This window comes from Hypanus sabinus, chromosome 6 (assembly GCF_030144855.1).
Source record: "Hypanus sabinus isolate sHypSab1 chromosome 6, sHypSab1.hap1, whole genome shotgun sequence".
In the NCBI taxonomy this organism is placed as follows: Eukaryota; Metazoa; Chordata; class Chondrichthyes; order Myliobatiformes; family Dasyatidae; genus Hypanus; species Hypanus sabinus.
This window is the reverse complement of record NC_082711.1, coordinates 69,854,328-69,874,163: the sequence shown is the minus strand read 5'-3', so window position 1 is coordinate 69,874,163 and position 19,836 is coordinate 69,854,328. Positions and strand designations below refer to the sequence as shown.

General features: G+C 39.3%; 1 protein-coding gene and 1 long non-coding RNA gene across 2 annotated transcripts in view; one reads left to right on the top strand and one right to left on the bottom strand.

Annotated features, from left to right (window-relative positions):
• Nucleotides 1–6,938: 6,938 nt before the first annotated feature.
• On the bottom strand, nucleotides 6,939–19,140 carry LOC132395578 (uncharacterized). The gene is made up of 3 exons (XR_009512675.1): nucleotides 19,004–19,140; nucleotides 16,700–16,890; nucleotides 6,939–10,591 (listed from the first exon to the last, which is right to left on the bottom strand). It is a non-coding gene; the product is annotated as an uncharacterized LOC132395578 (long non-coding RNA).
• Nucleotides 18,875–19,836, top strand: part of lancl2 (LanC lantibiotic synthetase component C-like 2 (bacterial)) — a 54,124-nt gene continuing 53,162 nt past the window's right edge. Inside the window, exon 1 of the mRNA XM_059972380.1 lies at nucleotides 18,875–19,260. Coding sequence (XP_059828363.1) covers nucleotides 19,114–19,260 — 147 coding nt within the window. The 5' untranslated portion in view covers nucleotides 18,875–19,113. The remainder of the gene's footprint in view (nucleotides 19,261–19,836) is intronic.

Here is a 19,836-nt window from a genome sequence, read left to right as displayed (position 1 = left end):
AAAATATTGGAAGAACTCTTCTTAGACTAGTACCAGAGATATTTAGATATAGAAAATGAAATCTCACCTCCATATTATATACCAATAATAGGTTATCTGTTTGACAAATAGTTGTGTATTAGTTCATTCTTACTACAGATTTTTCATCTTCTTTGACAGCAACCATCAATTCTTTGCAAAATGTTTTAAATAGCTTGCCAGATGGTTGTGTTCCATGAAATTAATGAAGACTTTTCAAACAAGCCGACTGGTTTTAAAACAATGAAGCTAAACAAGCACAAATGGATTTCTCGATAAATGTGAAACATTCTGTCCTCTTGACAAGCAGAGTACAAGAAATTCTTGTTGAGCTATCTAAATAAGGGGCATGGGTCAGGTATAAACTCCCACACTATTCATCAAAATATTTTAATATCATAAACAGTAATTAAATTTATTATGATTTCATATCATGATGTGACTAATGAACAGCAAGTAAGATACTCATGAAAACAACATTTAAATATAATGGTTAAATTGATATTCTTGTAAACGAACTAGGGAATCTTGATATATGTAGTGTATTTAATATTTTCAGTAATATTTGAATAATGTTGTAAATATTGTTTGATTAAGCATTCTTTGCTTACATAATTTGTTTACATATAGGTTTATGTAAATGCATGAATGGCATGCATCATTACATCATCACGTCACATGTAAGCAACTCATTAGAAGAAAGGAAACAAAAACTAAGTAAACGTGTCCTGGCTCACACATTTTTTGTTCAATTAGCTTCTGGAGTTACAAAACGGAACAATATACAATAATTTAAGTTCCCTTACATTGGGTTGCAGACAACATATTAAATTCATTCTGTCTCTAATTTTAAAAAATGACTTTAAGCATCCAGCATGTCTTGCACTGTTTATTGACAATGTATCAAATATTACTGATGGATGGCACTAAGCAGCCTGCTCCTCTTAATGGGTAGCAACACTGTGAATTCAAGAAGTGGAGGGTGTTTTCTCATAAGTTAGCTGGTCTGTGAACTCTGAGCCAACAAAAATGAAAATGAAATGGCATCATGCAGTTAAGATAATGCACTGCACGTTTTGGTGGAAGAGTTGGAAATGAACATGGCTCCTCAGTGTTGTAGGCGCCTTTCAGGCATATGCTCAGGAAGCAGTTGGGATAAGTAACAGTAGAAATAAATGCCAGGAATATTGCTCTGACGACAAGGCTTCGGTAGAAACTTCACAATCTGGCAAGCTAACTTAATTCTCTTAAATAACAGAACATACCATCTGCACCACCAGTTTTATCCACTGCTTAATTCACCCACTGCCTCCCAACAAACTCTATCAATCAATACTCAGCCCTGAATTAAATATTCCTTATCTCATCCTCACACAGTTTGTCCTGTTGCAAGGCTTCTAGCCATGATTTACGGCTTGCATGTACTGGCAGCTGCTCAAAAAGACATCCACATCACTCAAACATGACATTCAATCACACATTTCATTCTTGCTTACAAGAAAAGGTTGTGCATACTAGCAGATAACAGGAAAGAACAAGAAAGGGATAAGTGCATCTATAAGTTCTAACCTTTTTTCACTCTCCTTCTTCAAAACTATTTAACCCTGGTCCCTTTTTCATTTCAGAAGTGAAAGACACTGAAGGTGCAAAAGAATTATTTAGACTTATACCTACAGCCGCAAACTCAGTGGAAGACTGAGTGAGTAAAAGTGCATGAGAAAGCCTGCCAAATGAATCCTAGTCCCAATCTCAAGAAGCATGAAGAATCCAACACTGATTTGGCAGAGGGCACTGCACAGTCTTTGGATTCTATCCACTATGATGCAGATTTTGATTGCTAATGTCACTGTATCTAACACAAAGAGCTGTCATTGTATGGGCAAGGTCCAAGTTCAGCCAAGGAAAGCCCGAATGCTGTCTTGCAAATTCAGACAGCTCATACCATGGCTGTAATAGGCTCCCTGATAAATCATGAAGCCAGCAAACAGCTTGGTCAGTATTCACTCTGGCACTGCAATGTAGGAACCAGACAACTCCAGGCTGATGTGCAACAGCATTAGAATAAAATCCAGACAGATAACTTCAAAACATAAATAAACTGGATCAAGGGTGGTACAAAGAGAAAATCAATAACAGAGTTAGCTGTTGCAAAGGCAGGATCAGCTGCTTGGGGTTCCAAGGTTTAGTTGTTTCAAAAGAGACAAGGAGGGAGGTAAAATGGGGTGGGGGGAAGAAGTGCTGCTAATGAAGGATAATTTCACAGGTACAGAAAGGGAGCATGTTGTGGAGGGGTCGTCCACTGAACCAGTGTCGATGGAAGTTAGAAACACAAAGATTAAGCACTCTATTGAGAGTATTCTATAGCACTCCCCTTCTCGCCAGTAGCAACTGGAACATTGAGGAGCAGATAAGTAAGCAGATTTTATTTATTTATTTAGAGATACAGTGCAGAACAGGTTCTTCTAGTGAAGTCCATCAAGCCAGGCTGCATAGTAACCCACCTATTTAACACAGGGCAATTTACAATGAACAATTAGCCCACTAACTGGTATATCTTTGGACTGTGGGAGGAAACCGGAAGAGGAAACCCACATGTGGGTGAGAACATACAAACTCCTTGCAGACGGGGCTGGAGTTGAATCCCAAACACCGACACCCTGAGCTGTAATAGCATCGCGCTAACCGCTACACTAATGTGGCAGAAAAGGTATTGCCATGGTGATTTCAGGTTTCCTGATTTTGATTGGCACCTCTTCAGGGATCATTAGCATAGTTTTATGAGGGCAGATCATGCTTCACAAGCCTGACTGAGTTTTTTGAGGTGTTCATAAAACAATTTTTTGAAGGTAGAACAGTGCTATATTGATTTTACTAAGACATTTGACAAGGATCCCCATGGTAAGCTCATTAGAAATTCATTAGGCATGGGATCATGGGATCCAGAGAAACTTAGCTGTATGGATACAGAATTGATTTGTCCACAGAAGGCAGAGCGTGATAGTAGATGGTGCATATTCCGCCTGGAGATCAGTGACCAGTGGTGTTCCGCAAGGATCTGTTCTGGGAAACCTGATTTCTGTGATTTTGATGCACGAATTGGATGAGGAAGTGGAATTTTGAGTTAGTAAGCTTACTGATGACATGAGGTTGTGCATAGTGCAGAAAGCTGTTGTAGGTTATAACAAGATGTAGACAGGATTCAGAGCTCGGCAAAGAAGTGGCAGAAGGACTTCAGCTAGAAAATTGTGAAGTGATTCATTTTGGAAGATCAAACTTAAAAGCAGAGTAGCAGGTTAAAGACATGATCCTTAGTGATGTGTGTAAACCAAATGAGCACATGTGCACAATTTGTTGGAAAGAATGGAATAAACAAGATGCAGGTGTTTTAAGAATTGTCAATGTCTTTTAATGACTCATTATATTCCTGGCACTGGATAGCATTAGAATAAGAAGGTCTGTGTAATTACTAGTTATCAATGAGAACATAAAGATCAGACTTCACAGGAAGAAAGACAACACAACTTGTGTCAAATCACAAAATAGGCCTGCAAGCCGATTGCTGTGGTGGTCATGGTGGCAGGTTAAAGCACAATCAACATTGCTGACAGCTAATCCTGAACATGGAGACAACAGCAGCCAAATCATTGCACAAGATGGATGACCTGTGAGGCTTGAGATCTTGCTAGGTGAGTACTTTTGGTGAAGACCAGCACAACTCCTAATTGAAAGAGTCGGGTTACTCAGCTACAGAATAACTACTGGAATTGTTTCACATGTGTGTATGTGTGTGAACTTTGGTAAGACAGCTTTCTACTGATTCAAAGCACAGAGCTCAAATTAAGGGAAACATTGCGGGTTAGTTTAATAAATCAGAAGGTGCAACATTGAACTCAATAGACTCTGAAGTGATGAGGAATTGCACATATTAATTTATGATCAGTTATGACAAAAATGGACAAAAAGACATGCTCATTAGTGCAGTTGGGCACTGAGTGTCATGGTGTGTATATGAATGCCCTGATGGATATGAGCAGATGCATTATCCTTTCTGAAAAGGCTACAGGGTTATCCCTTCTGTTCACATGTTGGAATCATTATTGTAGAACAAATAACTTAGTGGAAATTATCTGTACGTGAGAATGTAGCTGTGCAAGATGATGCTATACAAGAAAAAGAATGTTACTCGATTCATTGAAATGAGATTGAGAAATATATAGAATGTCAGCAAAGCTTCTAGTATCCTGAAAGTAGGAATGACAAATCAGGGCAGACTGTGAACAAGTACATTGCCTCATTAATGACTTTGGCATTTTCCTAGAGCATGATTTGTTTGACAAGTCTGTTCGTATTTTAATCCAAGAACAAGATAAATTACTAAATTCCCACAATCTCACTGTTGATTTTAGCATCAAGGAATCACTAATAAAAACATCCAATGTAAGCTATAAACACAATGGTCATTTACAATCACTGAGCAATAGTGAATTTAAGGTTTCAAACCAAAGTTTGAAACACATGCACAAAAATGACAAGAACACATGCAATATGACCCTTCATAGAGATAACTAAAACAAGAAGACATAGGTTCAAGATAATAGGCAAGAGGTTTAGCAGGCATCTGAGGAAGAACTTTCATCACTCATGTATTCTTGTCAGTTTTGTCAGGAAGGAGGTCCATAAGCCTGAAGGCACACACTCAGTGATTCAAGAACAGCTTCTTCCCCTCTGCCATCTGTCTTCTCAAAGGACATTGAACCCATGAACATTACTTCCCTTTTTTATTATTTCTATTTTTGCACATTTTTTAATTTAACTATTCAATATACATATTTACTGTAATTGATTTATTTATTTTTTTCCATATTTATCATGTATTACATTGTACTGCTCCCACAAAGTTAACAAATTTTGCAACATACGTCGGTGATACTAAACCTGATTCTGAAACTTCCTTCAAAAAAGATCACTCTGCTGGAGTGGTCTGAGGTTTAGCTTTACACATTGAGGATGTGTGCCCTTTTTTCTTACATTTAAAACATCTTGCAGTTTTGAATTGACAAACGTATTATGGATTATCCATAATCTTCCATTGTGGAATCATAGAAAAACAACTAGCTTTTTGGCCCACCTTGTCCATGTTAGTCATGAAGTACCCTTCTACACTGATTCCATTTATCAGCATTTGACCTGTAGCTGCCTATGCCTTGGCATTTTAGATGCTTGTGTAGATTCATCCTATGGCTGATGAGAATACCTGCCTCCACCAGCAGTGTTTTCTAGTGTTCTTGAATCGCTGAGCATGTGCCTTCAGGCTTCTGTACCTCCTTCCTGACAGTAACAATAAGAAGAAGGCATGTCCTGGATGATGGGGGTCCATTCTGAGGCACCACTCCTTGAAGATGTCTTGGATACTATGGTGGTTTGTACCCTTGATGGAGCTATCTTTACAACTCTCTGCTTTGATCCTGTGTAATAGACCCCCCCCCCGCCCCCAATACCAGATGGTCCTGCAAACAGTCAGAATGCTCTCAAGGTACATCTGTAGTAGTTTTCAAGTGTTTTAGTTAATAAAACAAATCACCTCAAACTCCAAATGAAATATAGCCCAACATCTTGCCTTCTTTATATCTGCATCGATATGTTAGGACCAGGTTAGATCCACAGAGATACTAACACCCAGAAACTTGAAATTGCTCACTCTCTCCATTTATGATCCGTCTGTGGGGATTAGTTTGTGTTCCCTCATCTTACCCATCCTGAAGTCCACAATCAACTCGTTGGCTTTACTGACATTGAGTACAAGGTTGTTGCTGTGACACCACTCAACTAGCTGGTATACCTCACTTGGGAGTGACCTCCTGAATCCATCTGAGATTCTGCCAACAATGGTTGTACCTTCAGTAAATTTATCAATGGCAATTAAACTATACCTATCCACACAGTCATGTGTATAGAGGGAGTAGAGCAGTGGGCTAAGTGCACATCCTTGAGGTGCCCCAATGTTGATCATCAGTGAGGAGTAAATGTTATTACCTATCCACACAGATTGTGATCCTCCAGTTAGGACATGGAGGATCCAATAGTAGAGGAAGGTACAGAGGGCATGTCCTGTAGCTTTTCAATCAGGACCGTAGGAATGATGGTGTTAAACGTTGAGCTATCGTCAATGAACAACATCCTGACAAATAGGTGCTTGTATTGACTAGGTGATCAACGGCTGCATGAAGAGCCATTGAGATTGCGTCTGCCATAAACCTATTGTGGCGATTGGCAAAATGAAGTGGGTTTTCACATCGAAAGGACATGTTGCAAAAGTTTATATGGGATTGAATCCAGAGACTGTGATGTAAAATTGGACATGTATATCCATTGTGCATATAGGAGGTGAGTCTTTATCAATTCATATTTGCCCAGTCCATGCAATTAAATGTGCATCTTATGCTTTAATTTGTGGTCAGGACCTGACATAGTTCATGTAATAGCTTAAAGTCAAGAAAAAACAGTTTTGTTTGCATTACATATATTGATGAGGAGTGGGGTGAAATAAACTTAATTTGAGAAAGAAATGTTATTTGTTTTATTTAAAGCAAAAATGTTTCTATTCTTTGCATTGGTCACAGTCCTGAAGACTTTGCTGCCCATTCTTGCTTGCAGGTCGGCAACACTAACAATGATTGTGACAAGAATACAAAGGTAGGCTATTCTCTTTGAGATGCCAATTCAAATATAGAACTTCAAAACATAATGCAATTGCAGGTGTGTTGTCAAGGTTACCATTTGAGAATTCACAAACAGGCACTGAGAGTGTGATTTTCATACTGAAAATAACAAGAGGTTTTTCAATTTACAGTATTGGAGATGGTTGAGTATACAGGAAAAGATTTAATTGTCAGATTTATTTATAAATAAAGGGTGTTGAATCAAACAAGTACTCAGTTAAATATATATCAGGCACTATAGTCAATGAAATACCTTTATTTTGCAATCCCTATTTCAATGAAATACAGCTGTTAATCTGCATACAAGATATCATTAACTATGTGAATATGACATACAATGTTCAATTTTCAGCCTACACAACTTGTTGGACCAAATGCTTACATTATTATACCAGTTCCACAGCTATCCTTTGTATGATTGACTAGAGTGGAATGATGTGACCTATGTGCACTTGAGAAACAAAGTGGGAGGGCTAAAAGAAGGCATGAGATTGCTCTAGCAGACAAGGTGAAGGAGAATCCCAAGGACTTCACAGATATATTAAGAGCCAGGGATTGCAAGGGACAAAACTGGTCTATGCATGGAGCCAAAAGAGTTTGGGGAGTTCTTAAGTTGATTTTTTGCATCTGCATTTACTCAGGAGGTGGACCCAGAGTCTACAGAAGTGAGACAAAGCAACAGCAAGGTCACAAACCCTATACCTATTACAGAGGAGGACGTGTTTGCTGTCTTAAGGAAGATTAGGGGGGGGACAAATCCTTAGGGCCTGACAAAGTGTTCCCTCAGATCTTGTGGGAGGCAAGTGCAGAAACTGCAAGGGTCCTAGCAGAGATACTTAAATCATCCTTAGCACCAAGTGAGGTGCAGGAGGATTGAAGGATAGCTAATGTTGGTCTGCCATTTGAGAAAGTCACTAAGAAGAAAACAGGAAACTTTAGGCCAGTGAGCCTGACATCAGTAGCAGGGAAGTTATTGGAAGGTATTCTAGGAGACCAGATATATGAGAATTTGGATAGACAAAGACTGATTAGTGGTAATCAGCATGGCTTTGTACGTGGTAGGTAGGTTGTGTCCAACCAATCTTATGTTGTTTTTCAGGATAATACCAGGCACATTGATGAAAGCAAGGCAGAGGATGTTACCTACATGGACTTCAGCAAGGCATTTGACAAGGTCCTGCACAGAAGGTTGGTCAGGAGGGTTCAATGTTGAAGTTGCACAAGACATCGATAAGGCCTAATTTGGAGTACTTTGTATAGTTTTGGTCACATACCTACAGGAAATATGTAAGTAAGTTTGAAAGAGTGCAGAGAAAATTTACAAGGATGCTGCAGGGACTGGAGGATCTGAGTTATATGGAAAGGTTGAATAGGTTAGAATCTCATTCCCTAGAGCACAGAAGATTGAGGGGAGATTTGAAAGTGGTATATGAAATTATGAGAGATATAGATAAGGTAAATGTAAGCAAGCTTTTGCCATTGAGGTTGGGTGAGACTAGAGACTAGAGATTATGGGTTAAGGGTGAAAGGTGAAAGTTTAAAGGGAACATTAGGGGAAGCTTCTTCATTCAGAATGTGGTGACAGGGTTGAACAAGCTGCCAGTGCAAGTAGAGGATGCGATTCCAATTTCAATGTTTAACTGAAGTGTGGATAGGTACATGGATGGGAAGAGCATGAAGGACTACTGTCCTGATGCTGGTCAATTGGACTAAGCAGTTTAAATAGTTCACACAGGCTCCATGGTCTGTATTATTTATGTACCTATTTATGTGCTGTAGTTTTCTATGACTCTATATGCCCTGTTGTTGGAAACAGTGGAATAAAGAAGGTGGAAATATATTATATCAGTTCTCCGTGTCTCTTAGTGATTCATAATACTGTATTCTTGGCACCACTTGACATTCGAATAAGCACCCACACGAAATTACACTTTTACGACAAGGACATGATTAATGTACCTCATGAAGAGATGGTGCTCAGTGCCACTAATTTCCATTTGAGTGATTTATAAAATAAAATGGTATTCAACACATATCTGTTTCACAGGATCAAACAGCATCAAATGGCACGGTACAGGGATCGCTGAAAATTGTCAAAGAAGCATTAAAGAAGAAAAAGTTCCCAAGTGTAACACTGAAACATAGATTAGCAAACATCTTGCTAAATTACACACAATATCCACATTCCATAATGAGTTATAAATGGACCAAAGGCAAAGACACAACTGTGCTTGGCTTAGCCAAATTTTGATTAAGGAGGAAAAGAAGCAGTGCAGACAGAAACACAATTATGTTTCAAAGATTTTAAATAATATGACAGATCTTACATATTAACATCACCTTAGAACTATGACATCTAGAAGCAGGGCATTGAAATATGCAATATAGAGGGACACATTGTGAAAACAAGAGACAGAATTATAAATCCAGCAAGTTATACAGTATATCAAAGAACTATGTGATCATGAGAGAATTCCAGAAATTAATCCAATGGATACTATGCTGTAGAAGAAATGGCACAAAACCCTACTAGATTGTGAAGAAGTAGCAGCTTCCCCAAGATAAGAACTGGATATGATGCCAAAATCATCGGATTTGAAAAGTTCAGTGAGACTCAGAAAGCCTATAGAGTTGTAACTCTACAAATAATGCATCCGGGTGAACTGATCTTTTCTTTCAAAAAGGTAAAGGCAATGCTGCATATGAAGTGAATGAGGTCTGTGTACATGAACAGAGTATTTGGAGAGAATACATTAGACAAGTTGGGGGTATTTTAGCATTTCTCCATGTTGCTTCATTATATTCCTAGCACTGTATATTGGTATGATAAGAACACCAACATCATTACAATGACAGTTTCACTGAGCATTTCTTTGTAATGCTGCTGGTGACACAGCCAGATTATTTATATAACAGCAGTGCTGCCAAAGATGGGACTACTGCAACTTATTTCTAAGATAGAGCAGGGTTGCACCACACAATATATTTCTACAGTCAGGTGCCTGGATGGTCCATATGAAGATGTGCATATCAATTTTAAAAATGATTTGTGCCAGAAGTGACTTGGTGCAATATTTACATGGCTGTGCTGTGCACCAGCTCACTTGAATACTCCTGCAGTGACATTACAAGTGCACAGGTTTGTAAGGAAGGCATATGGCATGCTTGCATCTGGAAGCCATGTGGCAGCTGAATAACATTTGTTTAGGCTACATGTGGAGTGTCGTGTGCAGTTCTGTTCACCACTGTAGGAAGAAAGAGGAGGAGATGCAGAAGTGGCTTACCAGGATATTGCCTCATTTGGTGTGTGCTAGCTATAGGGAACCATTGGACAAATGTGAGTTGTTTTCCCTGGAGTGTCCAAGGCTGAAAGAAGGCCTCAGAGAAGTGTGTAAAATTAAATGAGGCCTAGGTAGGGTAGAGAGTTAGTATTTTCTTTGCCAGGATAAAACCGTCAAATACTGGAGGATATGAGTTTAAGATGAGAGAGGAAAAGCTTGCACATTTATGAGGCAAGCTTCGTATGCAGAGAATAGTAAGTGCTCTGCACATACCACCATGGAAGGTGTTGGAAAAATATACGGTGGTGACATTTAACAAGCACTTAAATAGAAGTATTGTCTAGCGGACTTCAGTGATGCAAAGCAGAATAGTGTTATTTACTACTATGTTGGTAGCAATGATCACTGCAAAGGTCACTCACTTCCAATGAAGGCAGAACCTGTCCACAAGGAGCTTAGTAAGACTTTAGACAAGTTCCTCATAGTCTTACCCAGAAGATTAATATGCACAGGATCCATGATGGCTTGGCCATTTTGATTCAGAATTGGTTTAACCATAGAAGACAGATAGTACTGTAAAATAGAAAAAATGTTATCAGAGTACATATATGTCACCACATATAACCCTGGGATTCTTTTTTCTGCAGGCATACTTAGCAAATCTATAGAACGATAACTGTCAACTGTAAAAATCAAGAACTATTTACTCTAAACAAACTGTGCAAATACAGATATAAATAAATAACAATGAATAAAGAGCATAAAATAACAATATAACAGAGTCCTTAAATGAGTGTAGTTATGCCCTTTTGTTCAAGAGCCTGATGGTTGAGGGGTAATAGCTATTCTTGAACCTGGTGGTGCGAGTCCTGAGGCACCTGTACCTTCTACCTGATGACAGCAGCAGGAAAAGAGCAGGGCCTGGGTGGTGAGAATCTTCGATGCTTATTGCTGCTTTTCTACAGCAACATTTCATGTAGATATGCTGAATGGTCAGGAGGGTTTTATCCGTGAAGTACTGAGCCAAATCCACTACCTTTTGTAGGATTTTCTGCTCAAGGGCATTGGTGTTCACATACCAGGCCATAGCCAGTCAGCACACTTTACACCATACATCTGTAAAAGTTTCCAGGGTTTTTGATGACATGCTGAACCTCCACAGACTCCTGAGGAAGTAGAGGTACTGTCGTGCTTTCTTCACAATAATATTTATATGATGGGTCCAGGTCAGGTCCTCTGAGATAGTGACACCCAGAAATTTAAAGTTACTGACCATCTCCATCTCTGACCATCTGATGATTACTGGCTCATGGTTCTCTGGTTTCCCTCTCCTGAAGTCTACAATCAGATCCTTGGTCTTATTGACATTGAGTGAAAGGTTGTTGTTATTACACCACTCAACCAAATTTTCAGTCTCCCTCCTGTATGCTGATTCATCACCACAATAGTGGTGCCTTTGGCAAACTTATATATTGTGTTGGAGCTGTACTTGGCCACACTGCCATAGGTGTAAAGCAAGTAGAGCGGGGGAGAGCACAGCCTTATGGTGCTCCTGTGCTGACGGAGATTGTGGAGGAGATGTTCTTGCCAATCCAAACTGAATAAGGTCTGCCAGTGAGGAAATTCAGGATCCAACTGCACATGGAGGTTTTGAGGCCCTGGTCTTGGAGTTTACTGATTAGTTTAGAGGAGACAGTAGTATTAAATACTGAGCTGTAATCAATAAAGAGCATCCAGATGTATGCATCTTTGTTGTCCAGATGTTCCAGGATGAGATAACATCGGCTGAAGACCTGTTGCTTTGGTAGGTTGATGGGACCTATCCAGGCTGGAGGTTCATGATAGAGGTGTTTTGCAAGGATCCGTAGTGAGATCTCTGCTGTTTATAATACAGAAAAATTACCTGGATGAAAATGTAGATGGGTGGGTTCGTAAATTTGCAGATGAAACAAAGATTGGTGATGTTATGGATAGTGGAGGAGACAGCAGGTATAGATTGTTTGCAGATAGGGGTGGAGAGATACCAGATGGAATTTAATCCAGACAAATATAAGTGTTGTACTTTAGGAAATCAAAAATAATGAGGAAGTACATGGTTAATAACAGGACCCTTAACAGTGTTGATGTGAGAGAGATCTTGGGGTCCAAGTCCATAGGTCATTGAAAGTGGCTGCACAGGTAGATACGGTGGTAAAGAAGGCATACAGCTTACTTGTCTTTATTAGTTGAGGCACTGAGTTCAAACATCAGGAGATCATATTGCATCTTTATAAAAATCTATTTAGGCTGCATCTGGAGTATTGCATTCAATTCTGGTCACTCCTTTGAAGGAAGGATGTGGAAGCTTTGGAGAGGATTCAGAAGTGGTTTACCAGCTTGCTGCCTGAATAGGGGGCAAGTGCTCTGGGGAGATGTTCGACGGGCTTGGGTTTGGGTTGTTTATTTTTCTGGTGTGGCAGAGGCAGAGGGGAGAACTGATAGAAATTTATAAGAGTAAGTAGTGTTATCTCTTTCCCAGGGTTGAACCGCACTCTCAAAACACTCCTCAAAACAAATTTACACAGCCTTCTCTTAACAAATTCACACTGACAGCCCTTGATTAACTTAGGTCTTACTAACTGCTGATTTATGCTACAAATCACAATGTTTATCCATAGTTGGTTATTGCTCTTTTAGTAAAATTTACACAAACTGTAATTGTCTAGCCCCAGATGAGCAACTAATAATCATAATAACAAGAAGACAGCAAAAAAATTAAGTGCAATCAGCACACTGCAGTTCAGTTGACCTTTACACTCATGTCCAAATATCTGTGATTAACTATAACACCCAAAGAAAAGGCTTTTCTTTTAAAATATGTTATTTTGCATTGTTTTTATTCTCCATAAAAAGGAAATCACATTATGTTGACAATTATTATGGACATAACAAATGAATTTTATTGGATATTTACTTGCAAGTCAAATTTATTGTCCCCTTGCATAATAAAACAGTAACAATACTTTTGAAATCTTGAGCAAGATATAGTGTGTCAAAAATGATTAATTAAAAGAATTAATAGTTCAACTCAGGTCTTTTATCTTCTTCAGTTGCAGCATTACATAGTGTCAACCATGTCTGAATTATTTAAATGCTTAATTACATTCTGCCTTGGACACCACTGGGAACACTCAACTAAATTTGTCAAAGGATTTCAAACCACATTTGTTGAAATTTGTTAGATCAATAGTATAGCTGGAAGAGTCAAATATTGTTAAAGTGATCATGTCAGTCAAATTATGTGTCATACTTTAAGGTACATGGACAAAGGCATCCCATAATCTAAAAAGTCTCTTTAGAGTCTATCAGAGCTTAATCAGATGAGTAATGTACTTAAGTAAGTCATAATTTCTGTGCACTACTGCAGTAATTTTAATGCAGTGTTCCATGCAATACTATGTAGCAGAATCAGTTAACTTAGAGCAACCAGCAATGACACAGCAATATTTCTACATGTTATAATGTATTGATGCAGACTCACTTTAACTTGGCACTGAGCTTCAGGTCCCGTTTGATTATTTGGAAATATTGTTTTGCCCTTTGGACATCAGAAGTACTAAGTCTGAAAATGGTGCTTACTTGAGCAATAAAATGAAGTCTTCATTCCTGATTAAAGTAATCCTTACGAACCAACATGACAGGAAAAATCTATTCAGTCCTGAACTCACCAACCTACCATCTGAAGATGACACTGCACATTACAGGAATGACCATTGCACAGTCCTTGCAGAAACAAGCATCTCATTACCAATATACTAAATTAAATAGGTTCACAACAGATCTCGCAACTTCACATGAAATGCATCAGAAGCAGAAGAATTGTATTCCACCACATTTTAAAACCTGATCATTCTGAATCTATCTCATACTATCATGATCATCAAGCCAGAAAACCTTCACTGGTTCAATGAGAGGTGTAGAGGAGCAGTGCCAGACAAATCGAAACATGAAATTAAAAAAACAAAGATGCTGTAATCCTCAGCAGTCAGGTAGCATCTGTGGAAAGAATCCGCTCCACCATTTCATTATGGCTGATCCTGGATCAATTCAACTGCATACACCTGCCCTCTCACCATATCATTTGATGCCCCGACCAGTCAGGAATCTATCAACTTCCGCTTTGAATATACCCACAGACTTGGCCTCCACCACAGTCTGAGGCATAGCATTCCACAGATTAAACAAATTTTCTCCTTACTTCTGTTCTAAAAGGTTGTGTCTCAATTTTAAGGCCATGCCCTCTAGTTCTGGATATCCCCATCAAAGGAAACATAATCTCCACATCCACCTTATCTAGTTCTCTCAACATTTGGTAGGTTTCAATGAGATCCCTACACATTTGTCTAAATTCCGGTGATTACAGGCCCGAAACTGCCAGACACTCCTCATATGTTAACCCCTTCATTCCCTGAATCATCTTTGTAAACCTCCTCTAGACTCTCTCTGTTGACAGTACATCGTTTCTGAGATCAGGGGCCCAAAACTGTTGACAATACCCCAAGTGCGGCCTAACTAGTGTCTTATAAATCTTCAGCATTATCTCCTTGTTTTTGTATTCTATTCCCCTTGAAATAAATGCCAATATTGCATTTGCCTTAATTACCACAGACTCTACCTGTGAATTAACCTTCTGGGAGTCTTGCATGACTAAGTCCTTTTGCATCTCTGATGTTTGAATGTGCTCTCCATTTACAAAATAGTCTGCATTACTGTTCCTTTTACCAAAATGCATTATCATTAATTTCCCAACACTGTATTCCATCTGCCACTTTTTGTTGTCCATTCTTCCAACTTGTCTATCTGTAGCCATAAAGTAATGCAGCACAAAAAGGGTCTGCACTGACCATCAACCACTACTTACAACTTTATTTTCCCCACATTCCCATCAACTGCCTTTTGCTCCAGTTCCACATCTCATCGATTCACTCAGGACAAGTTACAATGACCAATTAGCCTACCGGTACATGTTCTCTGGCACATGGGAGGAGACTGGGGCACCCTGAGGAAACCCAGGCACAAAATGTCAACAGACAGTGTTGGAGGACAGTACATAATCCTGGTTGCTGGAGCTGCAGGACCACAGCTCTAATATCTTTTCTCCTCCAATCCTGCTGAGTGTCTCGGCCAAATACGTCAACTGTACTCTTTTCCATAGATGTTGCCTGGTTTGTTGAGTTCCTCCAGCATTTTGCACGTGTGCTAATCTCTGTACCATTGTGCATTGGCAAAGGCTGCCCATGGGATTGTTAATGGGCTGAATGCAATTTAAGTTATCTACTAGCATTTATCAGGGCATGTGCAGAGAATTTGATGGATGATATTTGATCTGATGCTCGCTAATAGCCATCAGATGATGATGTCTTTGGTGAACATTGAGAATAAATATCAGTGAGTTTCGAGTTTTGCACAGTAGCATACATTACATGTGATTTAATGTGTAGTGTAGGTATTACATTATCATATTGAAATACTTAATTGTTGTCACTAAGACAAAAGTGAGTTCTTGGAGGCTGGCACTTTTCTGGGAGACTACCTTCACCTGAAAGATGAATGGGACTGAATCCTACTAGAACATTCTCTAGAGGTGCCACACCAGGATCTTAAATGCTGGTTCTGAGAGTGCAGAAGCCACAGTTCCTAAGCTATACTCAGCCCAATACATCACAGTCACATGTCTCCCCAAAACTGAAAAAAAAAAATTATACCTCAATAAGGTAATATCTACAAACAAGGACCCTCACTATTCAGGCCAGGACATCTTCTCACAGCTATCGCGAGGAAATCTGCAGATGCTGGAAATTCGAACAACACACACAAAATGCTGCTGTGTTCCACCAGCATTCTCACAGCTATTGTTGGGTAGGAGATACAGAAGCCTGAAGTCCCATGTCACCACATTCAAGAACAATAACATCCCTTCAACTGCTGGTGCTTGAACCACGCTGCACTAAATTGAATTTTTTTTTATTCTAATGTGTTCTTTCTTGTACTATTTTGTATAATTTATGCACAATTCATGCTTTTTTCTGAATGTTCTGCCTCTAATGTTTCTGCAAGTAAGTTTTTCATTGCACTTGTGACATAAAGGTACTTGTACGTAGGACAATAAAGTGACTTGGCTTGATACCGGCTGCTGTGTCAAACTGTACACACAATGGAGTGAGTGTAGGTCACATATAACGTAATTGCTAAAATTCCCTCAATTAGCTTTTCAGTGCCAAAACGTTAAGATTTTTATATTACAGCTCTAGGCAAATTAAAATTATTGGAAAGTCAGTAATTAAGATCAAAATTCTGTGCCAGACATCCAACAGGCATATCCTATTACAGTTACACCAGTGGCTTGCAATCTTTATATACAGGAAACAATTAAAATTGTTGTTTCAGTTAATTTCTTTTGACAGCACATACAGAAAGATAATCACTCAAGAAAATAAGGTTAGGAGAACCCAAAGCAAGCAACAATACATTTACCCCTTGCTTTGATTAAGAACTTAGAGAACTAAAATAATATTTCCAAACCTTGTAATAATGGAGAATTCAACCAGCAAGAAACATTTTCTCCAAAATGCAACTGAAATAAATGAAATATAATTGATATAACATAATAAAGGAATGGGGCTAATGTTCCACATCACTTACATTTCATCAATGCTATCTGATCTGCTGAGTATTTTGAGGATATTCTTTCCAGATAACTGAAAGAGTGGATTACTTCACAATCAATCTCCATTTTGTCAAAGCATCTGTGGCTTCTACGCCGGCCCCGTTAGCCACCCAAGAACACACAAAAATGGAATGGAATTAATTCATCCTCGATTCCAAGGGACTGCCTAAGAAGAAAAAAAGAAAGGATATTCATCTGCATTGTTACTCTGTAACCAATATGTGAAAGTACACTCAAAAGTTGAAATGTTGCCTTGGGACTGACTCCAAATGAATCAATGTGACCTTACGGTTTACCATTATAATGGTCTTTGTTATGTCAAGTAACAAAAACATTCATACTACCTGCAATCAGGCTCACAATAAATAATCTAATAGAAAATGTGATCTATTGTTTAGCTTTAAATTACTTGCCTCCAATAATTAAGTGGCTGCATAAGTTACTAAAAAGATGCTGATCATACATATCTGTCAGGTTCTACTTTCACAATTAGTGTTAAATTAATTAAGTTCAGTTACAGCACAACAGTTTATCCCTGTACAGGAAGGGCCCAGAGGTATAGAATCGAAGTAAATTTACAACACAGAAGGAAAACGATTTGGTCCATCATATTCTTGATGGTCAAAACATTAATCTCACTTTCCAACAGTTGGTGCACAGCCCTGCAAGTCAAGATTCATTAATTGCACATCCAGGCACATTATAAATGTGGCATATGGCCGCCGACACCCTTTCAGGCAGTGAGCTCCAAACCTCTTTCACGCAATGGATGACAATCTAAATATTCCTTTTCTCTCCTCTAACCGCTCTGACAATCGTATTAAACCTAGACCTCACTGTCTTTTGACCTCCCGACCAAGGGAAATCGGTTATTACTTTTTCTCTCCAGACACCTCAAAATTTTATACACCACAATTAAGTCTCCTTGGTTTCAAAAGAAAGACCTTTCAAATTTTTCATCAAAGCTAAAAGAAAATCTTCGTGAATCTTTTTCTGAAATAGCCAGGAATTTTTAATTTTCGAGCCACCTCTTTTGAAACTTGAGAAGCTTGGACAGAGACAGTTTCGTAAGTCAGTAATAATTGGTTCCACAAAATTACATGCCGTCTTCTATAGAACCGATCCATTCCAAATCATTTCTAAGAGAAACAACAGAGGACTCCTTTTGCCTATTAAACTTTGCTTCCTACCGCAAAACAGATAACAAAAATTGCGCATTCCGGTTTAAATTAAAATGGTTCAAAATTTATATATATATATATATATATATATATATATATAAAATAGATAGCAAAATGTATGTTTCGATCCACTCAAGAGCACTGTACTGAAATTACAAAGGCACCATCTGTTCATCATACTGGTCTAATTTTCCAACATCTGAGTCTACAGAAGATTATAAATAACAGTATAGCTTGATAGTTCTGCAAATCTGCCCAATCCTTTTCACATTCCCGCCTTTATTGCAGGAGGAAAACGAGATAAGAAAGTAATGTGTCGAAGTTCTTGCCGTAAAGCTCATATCTCGATTAGTTTTCTAAAACGGAACAACCTATCATTTTAAAGAGATATACAGAGTGCCTGGTGCGGGATGAAACAGAAATGAAAGGATCTATATGCTCAATGCAACGGACGAACGAGCTTCTCGCGCAAGAAGTCAGACTGGAGGGGTTTGTCAGCAAAGGAAAAGCAGATTAGTACAATCGTATTTTGAAGAGACCAGTAATTGTTTCCAAATCATAAGTGTATTTTGTTTACTATAGTAATATCGTATTCAAGGGACTATTTTCATGCAGGTGGATTTCATGATCAAAAATAGCTTTATTACAATGGTTGTGCGAAATTGTTTAGTGATGGAATAGGCTGGTATATTTTGAGATATATTAGCTTATTAGCGTGTAGTAATTTATCAATGAGTATTGCTTTTATTGAATCGACGGCACTTATTCGATACGAGTAGCCTAAGCACAGACTTGAAGGGCATACGGCAGTGCAGTACATTTTAAGGTTTGGATTAATTTTGTGATATTAGGTGTGTTTGGGTGAAAACCGTAGATAGAAAATTTCTTCCGTGACCTGAAGTGTAATTAATGTTAGGAGTGGGTGTTGCTGTGTAGATAAACTCACGAGGGGTGACGATCTTGGCTGTTCGCAGTGTGTATATGTGTATGGAGTTCTTGTACTTATGAAGCGTTCATGAATGGTACAATAGTAACCGAATAAAGGGGGAGCGACTGCTGCATTTATAGCGAGTGTGCTTGGGCAAGCTGCGCACCCACCGCTGCCGGAGAGCCTCCTCCCCGCCACCTTCATTGTTATCAGGTGTGTGGCAGCGCTCGGCGACCGGCCTCGGTTTGTCCCGCGCCGAGCTCCGTAGTCCCGGGGTGTGATGGGAGAAACGATGTCGAAGCGGTTGAGGTCAGACATGGAGCTGGAGATGGAGGAGAGGTCGTTCGTCAACCCGTACCCGGACAGGGGCGACGTCGCCGCGGCCGAACAGCAGGAGGGGATCGATTGCTTCGACGCACATGGAAAGGTAATGGAGTCAAGATAGATGCATTGGAAGGTGCTAACAGTGAGCAAGTGTGACGGGGGGCTGGGGGCTGGGGGCAACCTTTCCCCACTGTACAAGTGGTGGCGAGAATGAAGCTCGCCCGTTGGGCTCTCGGCCAAGATGAACCTGCCCGGTGGAGGGGAGGGACCGTGCCCGGCCGGGCTGCCTTCTGCCCGAAAATACTGAGTAGTCCCTCCCCCTTCTCCCTTGGCCCGCTTGGGCCATTGCACAGGGAGGAGGTGTCTGCAAAATAAATTGCCCGCTGATTTACTGGAAATATTACAGCACGCGTGGAGCCGCTGCAGTTGGTGTGTGAGGGGAGAGGTTTTTACATTAACCATCATGTTTACTTGGAGCGTTGTTTTGGATTGCAGACTGAAGCAAAACGGAATATGCCAGAAACGCTTAACAAATCAAACAACATTCATGAAGAGAAAACAATCAATTGGGATAGGTCCATTCATGATCATTTTGAACTGAAAACGTTTTTAAGTTGTAGAAAAAGGATGGAGAGCATTTGCGATGGCGCGCGGACCAAAATTGTAAAGTGAATTTGCT